The sequence below is a fragment of the Nymphalis io genome, chromosome 23 (assembly GCF_905147045.1).
Source record: "Nymphalis io chromosome 23, ilAglIoxx1.1, whole genome shotgun sequence".
Lineage (NCBI taxonomy): Eukaryota > Metazoa > Arthropoda > Insecta > Lepidoptera > Nymphalidae > Nymphalis > Nymphalis io.
Genome location: NC_065910.1, coordinates 10,144,972 through 10,158,176, shown reverse-complemented (window position 1 = coordinate 10,158,176; position 13,205 = coordinate 10,144,972). Strand labels below are relative to the sequence as shown.

Below are 13,205 nucleotides of genomic sequence, written 5' to 3'. Positions count from 1 at the left end.
TGGTATTTAAAATATTTATTTATTTATAACACCTTTAACGCATACATTATATGGACGATAACTATCACGCATTTGACTGTCAAAAATCTGCAATCAGCAGTGTGTAAGCTACTAGAAGCACTGAAGAACGTAATCATATAATACAATTTACTGGTGGTAGGGCTTTGTGCAAGCTCGTCTGGGTAGGTACTACGAACTCATCAGATATTCTACCGCAAAACAGCAGTACTTGGTGTTGTTGTGTTCCAGTTTGAAGGGTGAGTGAGCCAGTTTAATTACAGGCACAAGGGACATAAAATCTTAGTTCCCAAGGTTGGTGGCGCATTGGCTATGTAAGCGATGGTTAACATTTCTTACAATGCCAATGTATAAGGGCGTTGGTGACCACTTACCATCAGGTGGCCCTTATGCTCGTCCGCCTTCCTATTCTATAAAAAAATGAATAACAAAATATGCGAATCACTTGTTAATAAGTTAGAGGATAAAGTTCCTCCCAGATCTTAATCCGGTCCTCCTTTAAGTTTTTGTGCACACTGAGATCTCTGGCGATGCGCAAATAGTTGCGGTCATCGGGAAGGACGCGCGGCCACTCTGTTCCCTCTAGTTCCGGTAGGTCCCCATAGTTCGGGTCGCTGAAATTTTTGTAACAATAATTAAATATCATATCTTTAGGACAGAATTACTTTTGTGTTTCATATTCTCATAACGTTACATATTATTAATGTATCTGCATAAATTTACAAGAAAATTCTTCCGTTAAGGTGCTTCCACACACACAGTTGCTACATAACGTTAGAGAATGTTGCATAACATTTGTGTTATAACTTTTTTTAACACATTTTAACAAAAGTTATAAATTGTTAGTGATGTTATATAACTTTATGTAACAAAATGTTGTAAAATTACAACATGATACAACAAATTATAACTTTTGTCGTATATACATATAAGTATGTATATAAACAGACCAGAGTTGAACCAGTGAACGCTCCCATTTAAACATTTAACATTCTCAACATGTTGTAGCAAAATGTTACACACTTTTATAAAATGTTATCGTGTTACGCAATGTTTTGTAACGTTATATAACTGCTGTATGGGAGCAACCTTTTCAATTAACTGAATAAAACACAAGCAAATTAAATTAAATCCGTAGGCGCACGAACGCTCTCTTAATACTCGTATCTCACCCGTGCTGAGCGAAGTTGTGCCATAGCGCGGTCATCCGGTCGACGGTGCGCGCGTCATCGCCTTCCGCGCCCACGGCGGGAAAGCGGTAGCTCAGCGTGAACAGGTAGATGAGGTCATCGTGGTGCGCCGCGCCTGGATATGTATTCATATTAGACACTGCTGCTTGGTACCAGTTAAAATGTTTCTTAAGTTTCATTTTTACTTGGTGGTGGAGCTTTATGCAAGTTCGTCTGGATAGGTACCACTAACTCATCACATCTTCTGCTGCAACAGTAATACTTCGTATTTTTGTGTCCCGGTTTTAAGGTTGAATGAGCTAGCGTAACTACAGTTACAAGGAACACAACATCTTATTACGAAAATTGGTGAAAAAGATGTTACGGGGTAACAGTGCCAATGTTACGAATGGTGGGTACCACTTACCATCAGGTCGCTCATTTATAAATTCCCCTACATATTTTATACTAGCCATGGCCGCGATTTCACCCGCGTAAAACTTACGAAAATCACTAGGAGCAGACTATAATACAACATTTTTATTGTCGTTGTATATTAGTATTTATTCGGATCTACATATGGCATCATACTATTGGAATCATACATGAGAAAAACATTCCCTTAAATCTATTCCAACATACTTGAATTGACTTTACTGGTGGTAGAGCTTTGTGCAAGCTCGTCTGGGTAGGTACCACCTACTCATCAGATATTCTACCGCAAAACAGCAGTACTTGGTATTGTTGTGTTCCGGTTTGAAGGGTGAGTGAGCCAGTGTAATTACAGGCACAAGGGACATAACATCTTAGTTCCCAAGGTTGGTGGCGCATTGGTGATATAAGCGATGGTTAACATTTCTTAGAATGCCAATGTCTATGGACGTTAGTGACCACTTACCATCAGGTGGCCCATATGCTCGTCCGCCTTCCTATTCTATAAAAAAAAATCATTTTTCGCACAGAGAATCGGAAATGCGATTCAAAGGGGAATTGCTGCTAACATTCTTGTCACCATTTTAGTTATATTTATTTTTTTGGGTTTACTTTAGTTGTCAAACTAACCAACTAAGTATAAATTTGACAAAACCATGATAAAAAATGTATATGCGACAAATAAACGAAATACCTAACCTAGAAATTTTAACTTACAAATTTATTTACAAACCAAAAATATATACGTATGCATGTATGAGTATTTTCAAACAACCAACTCAACTACCCGTTGTAATATTATGTGTTAAAACCATTAAAAGTACTAAAAACTGTGTATGTCTATTTTCGGTCTTATCTCGATATCTTTCATAAGAATTAATATTTTATAAAAACGACTTTGCAAATAATGTATTATCTTAGAACAAATTTGATTATAATTTATTATAAAAGGTTATAGTCAACCTTAAAAGATGGACATATATCCACGCATGGACGACTTAACCGACAATACCAAAATAAGCTGAACCCTATTTAATATGATTGATCATATAAATTTGAGTTCAACTTAACATAATTTTGCAGATTATCATTTATATGTAGCTAAAGTTTCAGCCAATTCAACTGAATAGTTATTTTATAGCAATTTTATCGATTAAATATTCGACGTGATTCTTTAAAGTGACATAATTTTATTATTTATGAACCGATTGAAATAAAACTAAATTTTAAGTGAAATTAGCCATAACACATTAGTGAAAACCCCACTGTATCACGGCGAGTGCTCTGAGGAATTATTCTCTCTAATTCCTGCTTCCCCCTTCCTTCTTAAGTCCACGCGAGCTGGTTCTCGATGTCACCGCCTAACTGTGACATCAATTCCATCGCGAACAAAGAAATTTGGCAACTCCTTTCTTTGTCGCACTTCCAAAAAATGGAATTCCTTACCAGCTCACGTATTCCCCTCCTCTTACAACCCGGGTTCCTTCAAACGAGGCGTGAAGAGGCATCTTGCGGGCCGGCAAGGCGAAGGCGGCTAGTGCAGAACGTTTTTCCCGTCTGTACTGGCCGTCGTCGCGTTTGGACTCTACTACCACTTACCATCAGGTGGAGTAGAGTCATTTGCCCTCCCGGCGATATAAAAAAAAAAAAAAAACTCAAATCCGTTTAGCCGTTTCTAAGATTAGTGTGCACAAACGCACAGACAAACAGACAAAATTTCTAACAATAATTGTTTTGTGTTGTATTGCGTTGATAAAGGCCCCTCATATATCTTTCATGTACAGACCGCGATCAGTTACAGATTTATTATATGTATAGATAAAAAAAAATGAAAACGACTTTATTCAACTTTCACTTTGTTTTCGTTTAAAACGATTGTAACTACCTGTCGGTTTCTTCGTGACAGGGTCCTCGTAGTGGCTGTGGTTCCCGATGTATGCAAACTCGTAGTACCACACGGGGTGTGGCGAGTGCCGGCACATTAAGTTCACCAATCTGTGTATGTTTTTAAAAGTTAATTATACGACACGCACAAACCTGAACAACTGACATCGCTAATAGTTCACAAACATGCTGTTTGTTATACACCATATCACACACTTACACACAAATATATGAGTTTTTTGAGGTTGATTGACGACAAAAATGTCTGCTATTTTTTTAAACTGACAGACAAAACGAATACAATGTTGTGTACTTTCTAAAGAACTGCAAATTTTATAAATATGTACCTGTGAACAGGAAAACTCTCGATGGAGTCCTGATACAGTAGTCCCAGGTTCTTAGCGCTCTCCTCGTCGTTCCGCAGCGGCTTGTCGTGCAAGTAGGCGGTCCGCAGCACGTGCGTCGCGCTCGGCGTGTCGGTGTCACGTGGCAACATAAAGGACACGGGCGCTATGGACTCCCACTCGGAGTTCATTCTGTCCAATAGAGTTTGGTTTCGGAGCACCGCTGTTAATAGATTAATTAATTACTACATACAATACATAAGTACGAAGCACTGTCTCGTTCTAGGAAGATAGCTCTTCCTCTAATACAATATAGAGATAAAGAAGATAAAAGACTAACTAGGGAGTTAATTGCCGGTTCACCTCGGTAAAATTCACCGTTGCAATCTGAAACGGTGGTTATGCTCGATGATTCAAAACTATTTGTGATGTCTATTTCCAAAAATAAATGTGTTAATCAAAAACTAACTGTAAGCCATCCAGAAGAACTCATCCCGAGTCTGGCTGACAATGTAAGGCACAGCGTGCATTTTTCCTTCTTTGATAGCTTTAACTGGATCGATGGGTAAGAACCTCTCCTGTCCAAAATCCTTCTCCACGACTGGCATCCATATGCCCACTGGATCGAAGCCAAATTCCTGTTTAAATTAGAATTTATGAGTCTCACGCTTATTGGGATTTGCAGCTGGTAGTCGCATAGCTCTATAATTTTCGTGGTACAGTTCTTTCAAAATACCAGATAACACTATATCTTTGTTAGTTGTTTAGTTTCTTAATAAAAGATGTTTAAATAAATTTAAAGATATTCACATAAAAGCCGAGTAGTGAGTTTCCAAGATCCCTCCACGACTTTGTCTTCAAACAGTCGATGATAGCTTTAGAGTTGGTAGTGGGACAGTTAAACAGCTCTGCTTGTTTCTCAGCCAAAGAATACATATTATCCGGAGTGGGTCGAATATTGATGGGAGAGCCGCTCATGGAAATTCCTTTATGGAAAAGACCTGAAAAAATACATATAATTCAATAAATATACATAAATAATACATTATTTAATCCCTTGTAATATTTATTTTCGTTTTTAAGAGGTAATTGTGCTTAGTATTTAATGGCATTTTAGCGCGAGCTATGACGAGAACCGAACCTTTAGACATAGGGGAGATCATATGCAACATGACGCTGAAAGATCCAGCGCTGCAGCCAGTTATGGTGACGCTTGCAGGGTCTCCGCCGAACGCTGCAATGTTGTGTTGGACCCACTTCAGCGCTGCCACCTGGTCTTTGTATCCATTGTTACCAGGAGCCAGATCATCGCCTGTGCTTAGGAATCCTGAAAGGAATCCAATTTTACGTATTCGCTATGCTATGCGTATTTAAATTTATTATTTAGTTAAATTAATACATATAATATTGATTTTATAAAATAAATGCAAAATGTATATTTTACCTAAAAATATCTGTATTATATTGTATTATGAAGTTATTTACCGAGCGAGCCAAGTCTGTAGTTAATGGTGACAAGAACTATATCTCTATCGAGAAGGTAATGGGGCCCTGCCAAGTCGCTTCTTCCAGACATGGAGTAAAATCCACCCGCGTGAATGAAAAATATCACCGGCAGAGGTTCCTTCCTGAAAAATATATTGAAGGCAACTTTTTAGACTGGTTGATATGGCCGTAGCATTTATGTATTATCACTAAAATCTAGTACCGACATCAAATTAAATGAATGCTAATTTTAAAATTAGCACGACAATTCTACGCGCGTGAACATATGAATAAATTAATTGTGGATAGTGAATATAAGTATAACTAGGAACTGAGTCAGCTCTTGTCGGTATAATCCATGTTTTGACCACACGATAGATTCATTTGAAACAAACTTGTAAAATAACGCATGAAAAGTGCTCGTGAGAACTTGACAAACTTGAAAAAATATTACGTTCCTAATCAATTTCAAGCCGTGGAGTACCGGCTTAGAATAGTACTCCCCCAATCTCATCCCGTGGGTGTCGTAAGAGGCGACTGAGGGACGGGTAAAAGGGGGGATGGGCAGCAGCGTCCCCCCTCCCATAAACATCTTACCCCCTACTGCGCTCGCCAACACGCCTGCCCAGCGCGGCGAGTAAGGGCAAACCCCTCCCTTAATGGCAGATGCGCCCAAAAAAAGGCCCCCAGTCACCGGCAAGCCCGCTAGGCCCGACCAAGGTAGCGGTCGCGGTATCGGCAGGGCAGGGGGTGCTAAGAATCACCGGTTCACGGCAGGCTACCGTATAAAACGACTGCACATGGCAACGTATAATAGACGCTCAATGAGGCTGGACCATCACCTCGCCGAATTAGAAGTAGAGTTAAGTCATATAAACTGGCATATACTGGGGTTATCTGAAGTCCGAAGACAGGGGGAGGACACGATAACTCTAGAGTCCGGTAACTTACTCTACTTCCGCGAAGGTGATAACCTCTCCCAGGGTGGTGTCGGTTTTCTAGTCAAAAAGGATCTCATTAGCAGCATTGTGGAAATCAGTAGTGTGTCGAACCGGGTAGCATACCTTGTCCTAAAACTTTCCGACAGGTACTCCCTGAAGGTCGTACAGGTATATGCGCCAACTTCGACATACTCTGATGATGTGGTTGAAGCGATGTACGAGGACATCGCAAAGGCCCTCAACGGCACCTCGAAGGCCCACTACAATGTTGTTATGGGAGACTTTAATGCTAAAGTGGAAGTACAAGATAGCGGTGAATTGAAAGTCGGACCTTACGGCTTGGGCTGCAGAAATCACAGGGGGCAAATGCTGGTAAACTTTCTCGAAGCGCAGGGGCTTTTTTTGATGAATTCCTTCTTTCAAAAGAAGCCTCAGAGGAGGTGGACCTGGCGAAGCCCCGATAACGTGACAAGGAACGAGATAGACTTTATCATTTCGAATAAAAGGCACATATTTAGAGATGTTTCAGTGATCAACAGGTTTAATACCGGAAGTGATCACCGCTTGGTTCGAGGCACTCTAAATATCAACTTAAAAGCCGAAAGATCGAGAATGATGAGGTCTACTCTCCGACCTATCATGCTCCAAGCTGCTCAAGGCTCCGAAAAGTTCCAAATGGAACTTCAAAATCAATTCATCGCGTTGGAAACCATAAGCAGCATTGATGAGAAAACCGACACGCTGGTCAAAATACTGCAAAACACATCCCGCAAGTGTTTTCCGCCACAGAGAAGAGACAACGCACCAAAACTCTCTGCTGAGACACTCGAGCTCATGAGAAAACGATGAGAAAACTACCATCGTTTTTGTCAGATAAGGCCTTAAATCGAATAATAAAAACGCTGACGCGACGCGATCTCCGACGCTCCAATACCCGTGCCATCAAGGCTGCGATTGAGCAAAATCGGGGATCGAAAGTGTTCGCTCGCAAGTTTGGGAGGCCGCGTCTGACAAAACTTAAAACTGAAAATGGTGGGGTCGTTACCTCTAGGCCTGAGATTGTCGGAGAAGTAGAGAGGTTTTATGGGCAGTTGTTCTTATCAAGATCGGATAAACCCGTGGGAATCAGTATTGATGACCAGCGCGCCCCTCTTATGCGCCATTACTCCGAGGAGCTCCCGGTCGTTGACCAAGGAGAGATTAGGGCGGCTCTAGAACAGCTTAAAAACAACAAAGCTCCGGGAGATGACGGAATCAAAACAGAATTGCTTAAGGCAGGCGGGACTCCGGTCCTGAAAGAGCTAGCAAGCCTCTTTAATTCCGTCATCCAACATGGTAAGACCCCGGAAACGTGGAGCGGGAGTGAGGTGGTACTGTTTTTCAAGAAAGGTGATAAAACCCTCTTGAAAATTACAGACCAATCTCCCTCCTGAGTCACGTGTATAAGCTGTTCTCAAGAGTCGTCACGAACCGTCTCGCCAGACGACTTGACGAGTTCCAGCCCCCAGAGCAAGCCGGCTTTCGATCAGGCTACAGCACCGTGGACCACATCCATACTGTTCGGCAGATTGTGCAGAAGACCGAGGAGTACAATCAGCCGCTGTGTATGGCATTTGTGGACTACGAGAAAGCCTTCGACTCCATCTTTCGATGGGCAGTGCTCGGCTCATTGCAGAGATGTCATATCGATTGGAGATATATCGAGGTACTGAGATGTCTGTACAACGCCGCTACAATGACTGTCCACATCCAGGACTGTAAGACGAAGGCGATCCAACTGCGCAGAGGGGTGAGACAGGGGGATGTAATATCCCCGAAACTGTTCACCAACGCGTTGGAAGACGTTTTCAAAACGCTGGATTGGACTAAGTATGGAGTCAATGTAAACGGCGAGTACATCTCACACCTTCGATTTGCCGACGATATCGTCATCATAGCAGAGTCGCTGGAACAACTCACCGAAATGCTGCGTAGCCTAGGCGAGTCTTCCCGGTGTGTCGGTCTCGGTATGAACTTGGACAAGACCAAGGTCATGTTCAATAGGCATGTCGTGCCGGGACCGATATCCGTCGAGGGGAAACCTCTCGAAGTTGTTAGTGAATATACCTACCTAGGACAGATAATACAAGTCGGTAGGAACAACTTCGAGAAGGAAGCCGATCGAAGAATTCGCTTGGGATGGGCAGCATTTGGCAACCTTCGTCAAGTCCTCAAATCGTCTATACCGCAATGTTTGAAGACGAAAGTCTTCAACCAATGCGTCTTGCCTGCCATGACATACGGTGCCGAAACGTGGACACTAACTGCGGGACTAGTCCACAAATTCAAAGTCGCTCAGCGTGCTATGGAGCGAGCTATGCTCGGAGTATCTTTGAAGGATAAGATCAGAAATGAGATCTATATAGAGAGAATCAGAAGGAAAAGAACCGGAGTCACCGACATAGCTTGCAAAATTAGCAGGCTGAAGTGCCAGTGGGCTGGTCACGTATGTCGTAGGACCGATGGCCGTTGGAGCAGACGAGTCCTAGAGTGGAGACCGCGAATCGGCAAGCGCAGCGTGGGGTGCCCTCCAGCCAGGTGGACCGACGACCTTAAGAAGGTGGCGGGCACCAACTGGATGCGGAAGGCGGAGGACAGGGAGCTTTGGCGCACCTTGGGAGAGGCCTACGTTCAGCAGTGGACAACGATTGGCTGTTGATTGAATCAATTTCCATCCGAATATATAGTAAATTGTATTTACCTATCCTTCTTAAGCGGGGTGTAGACGTTAACGGTCAGGCAGTCTTCGTCCACGTAGTAGCCTGGCGGCGCGGGCTGCGGACACGCGGGACCGTCTTCACTCGCGTCCACCGGTTTCTTGTACTCCAATATCAGTTTCGGTGGCTGGAGGGAAGTTTTATTATGTTGATTGAAACTTTGTGATATTGTCTAATAGTCGATTCACCTTAGTATACTGTCAACGTACTTGCAGGTATAGCTTACAGGCGTTGTCCGTTAGAGGCTGTGAATGGGTTACTATTTCTTCGTGTAGAACATTAGACTCCTAAGTGATGAAATCAAAATCATTCCAACTAAAGGAACGTAAAGGACTCGCAATATTGTCAAAATTGTCCGCCTGTTGGTTAAGGTGTCCTCTCACTTTAAGAAGAAGTCTTGGGGCTTATATCACCTGCTGCTGTAAAGCGTTTGGTGGATACACATGTGGCAGATATTCATCAGACCATAGCGCCAAGTACGAGATGAATTAAAATTATAATTAATTATAAGCCGATAAAGATTTAATGATGCTGGTCCAGACCCGGAATTTTCTCGGAAGATTTACTTGTTCTAACCACTGCACTATTGCGGCACAGTAAGAAAATAAATTGTGTATATTGCAACATCTTAGCTTGCATTTGTTACTTATCATAAACTAGTATACCTCACCTGGAACCTCAGCTCCCCGACCGGCGGTTCGGCGTAGCGTATCCCGCGGTACGTCTCGAAACGTCGTCCGAGACGCGTCACATTGTATCCACCGCGGAACTCGGCCCACGCGGTTTTTGTGATGGGAGGCACTTCAAACAAAAGTAATTTATTTAAAAGGGCGAAGGAAAAATACAAGAATTTTTATTCTAGCATGTTTAGTAATTTCTATAAGAAGTAAAGCATTCCTCGATTATTACTTGCACCTTATAATATTAAATAATATTAAAATGTAAGATACAAATAAAATAAAATAAAACTTAGTCTATATTGCCTCTACATAAAGTAGGTAGCTTACAAATGGTCAAATTATTATTATTAACATCGATTCAGCAGTTTCGAAGTTTATGGGTAAATGAACAAACAAATATATATATATATATATATATATATATATATATAATCCTCTAGACCGATTTCGGCCACGGCGGCCAATCTCAAGAGAGATTAGCCAACTACGCAGAAGATATTATAGTGTAGAAGTGTGTGCGAAAACACAGGTGCACTCTCTATTCCCTAACTCGTAATCCGATGGGATGGCAATCCGACGCGACCGGAAAGAGTTCAAGCGCAGGACCAACGGCTTTACGTGCTATCCGAGGCACCGGAGTGTACACACTTCCAACTTCCAGACTCCAGGCTGCTACTGAGAATTTTCTGACAGAAAAATCCAATAATTTTTTTTGGCCCGACCTGGGAATCGAACCCAGGACCTCCGGATCTGCGGCCTTACAGCAAACCACTAGACCAACGAGGCAGTCAAATAATATTAAATAAATTTATTATTAAAATAAATTATATATAACGTTTAAAAAAGTATTGATGTTTTAAAAAATATTTATTTAGTAAGAAAAGAAATGTGGAATAATAAACTTTAAATGTTGTTTCTAAATTTTTTTTAATTATCCCTTGTAAACTAACACGCAAAACTTAAATACCAGTATCAAGGCAAACTTATCAAACATTAAAGAAATATTACAATTATTTCTATATATACTTCAATACACTTCGATATGTATATAACTGTATATATGTATCTTTGTGTATGTATTGTTTACATTTATATATATGTATATGTATGTACAATGCGCTGGCCCGTCAGGTCGTGCAAATATCTTAATATAGGGTTGTCTGGAAGAGATCACTACTTGAGTGAAAAGACCGCTTTTGCACGCATCATGTTGAGGTCCGCAATTTTATTTATATAGCATGGCTTCTCTTGAACTTTTGTTTTTCTTTTTTTTTTACTTGCGTTTGTATTTTCTTTTTTCCTTGTGTGTGTAATAAAGTTGTTTAATAATAATAATGTACTTGACCGTGAATAAGTATTGTTTCTTAAAGCCGTCTTAAAACCACACGGCTCGTGTTTCAGCTCGCGTCGAGTACATAGATATCCGTGGGCGAGTCAGATCACTGTTAACCTCTTCTACAGCGTGCTCCTCTCAATTATTATATATCTGTTTTAGAAGACTATTAAAATTGAATATTCGTAAGGTTGCCGTTTTTGGACAAATTTCGCAACTGAATTTTGAGTTGTAAAACACTTTCGGTACCGGTGATAATATAAAGAGTGTACTAATGTAGGTCATTTATACAATATTGCCTTTTTGTATGCTCGTTCCTACAAAGGCACGTTTATCGTCTTGCATATTTACTAATTAAACTCCGGCGTCTTAGTACATCTTTACTGCGAGCGATAAGACCTTGACTTTGCTGTCGTCCTTGAACCCGTCTGACCGGCAACAACCGTTTTGTTTTCTGTCGTGGCCAGCAGGCAGACAGTAGATATAGTATTATTTTTATTGTATAGGAAGGCGGACGAGCATAAGGGCCACCTGATGGTAAGTGGTCACCAACGCCTATGGGCATTGTAAGAAATTTTAACCATCGCCCACATCGCCAATGCGCCACCAACCTTGGGAACTAAGATGTTATTTCCCTTGTGCCTGTAATTACACTGGCTCACTCACGCTTTAAACCTGAACACAACCATACCAAGTACTGCTGTTTTGCGGTAGAATATCTGATGAATTGGTGGTACCTACCCAGACGAGCTTGCACAAAGCTCTACCACCAGTGAGGTAACTGGTAACCTATCCATATTACAACAGTGACTGTTTCCTAAGCGCATAGATTTAAATGTCTATAATAGCTAGCTATTTTTGTAAAAAATAGGGTTTTGAATTTAACAAGAGGCTGTGCACAACTAAGTTGTCGATTTTAAAAATGTTTAAAAAAAGCGATGAAAACTTATCTACGGTACGACAATTGTATAACACATTTATTAAAAACAAAACAAGAGAATTGCGAGCGCTGTCAAGCTATCTCTTCTTGCTCTTCATATCAACTTCTCTGTCCATGAACTATCATGATCATAATAAATCATTCATTAATGATGTTAAAGTTGTTGTACTTATAAGAACTGACCTGTGTCGGGTCCATGATCGTGATCGTGGTCGTGGTGGTGACCATGGCCGTAGCCGTGGTCGTGCTCATGGTTGTGGTCGTGTTCGCGGTTCCGATGGGAATGGCAGTACGCGAGCATCGCAAGGAGCAACACATTAAACAACGTCTTCATCTTGCGGACGAAAATCTACTGACAGGAAAATTAAATAGAGCCCTTTATATACAACCGTGTAACCGCGGGAGTATTCTATGTCTTAGGTTTTTATTAAACTAATTATGTTAGTGACACGCTTATACACAATATGTAATACGGTTGTGTAGACATTGATACTACTCGTATATATATTGTTTTATATTTTTTGTTAAAAATATTGTTTAGGTATGATCATCAAGTCAAAACATTAAAAAAAAATTAGTTAGTACGTACTTAGTACGAAAGTTATTCATTATCCCCTAAGATAATTTGTTCAATCAAATTAATTAAGTTAATGATTGTCTAAAAAATCATAACGAAACAACATGACAAGAAAATTTGATTTGAATACATTTTAAAAACAAACCCATTCTTGGAAATGTCAGCGATATTGCATGAAAGGTTAAGCAAGTTATTGATAAGAAAGGTAAAATACATACCTCAGTACATACTTGCAAACCGCACACAAATATAAAAACATATTTTAACGAAAAACATTTCGCTACAACTTCGTACGGAGTATAATAACATCAGACATCAAATAACTATGTACTATATTTTACTCCTATATATATATAAAAAAATTGCCTATCTACTTAAATATTAGTTTGAAATGTTCAAACCACTTTATATGCCTGTGATTTGTAGATCTACAATATATCTACAGGAGAGGCAGTATAATATATGTACCTACGAATCAATAAATCTCTAGTCCCTACCATAGTAAAGAACATATTTATTTTAAGCGTTACTTAACGTTTTTTTTATCATGTATCACAACTTATCGAAGAATTGTACCATTGTCGCACCATGGATATATCTCAATTAGATATTCACATAAATAAAAGTAGTAAGAGTACAATTTATT

At 40.4% G+C, this 13,205-nt stretch overlaps 1 protein-coding gene across 1 annotated transcript; it reads right to left on the bottom strand.

Moving 5' to 3' along the window:
* Window positions 1–12,347, bottom strand: LOC126777516 (venom carboxylesterase-6-like). Its single transcript, XM_050500545.1, has 11 exons — window positions 12,166–12,347; window positions 9,700–9,830; window positions 9,014–9,156; window positions 5,333–5,475; window positions 4,989–5,174; window positions 4,658–4,848; window positions 4,317–4,485; window positions 3,851–4,070; window positions 3,505–3,614; window positions 1,191–1,323; window positions 1–632 (listed from the first exon to the last, which is right to left on the bottom strand). Exons 1-11 carry the CDS (start codon window positions 12,314–12,316, stop codon window positions 467–469), a joined length of 1,743 nt encoding a protein of 580 aa, XP_050356502.1. The 5' UTR covers window positions 12,317–12,347; the 3' UTR covers window positions 1–466.
* Between the last annotated feature and the right edge of the window lie 858 nt (window positions 12,348–13,205).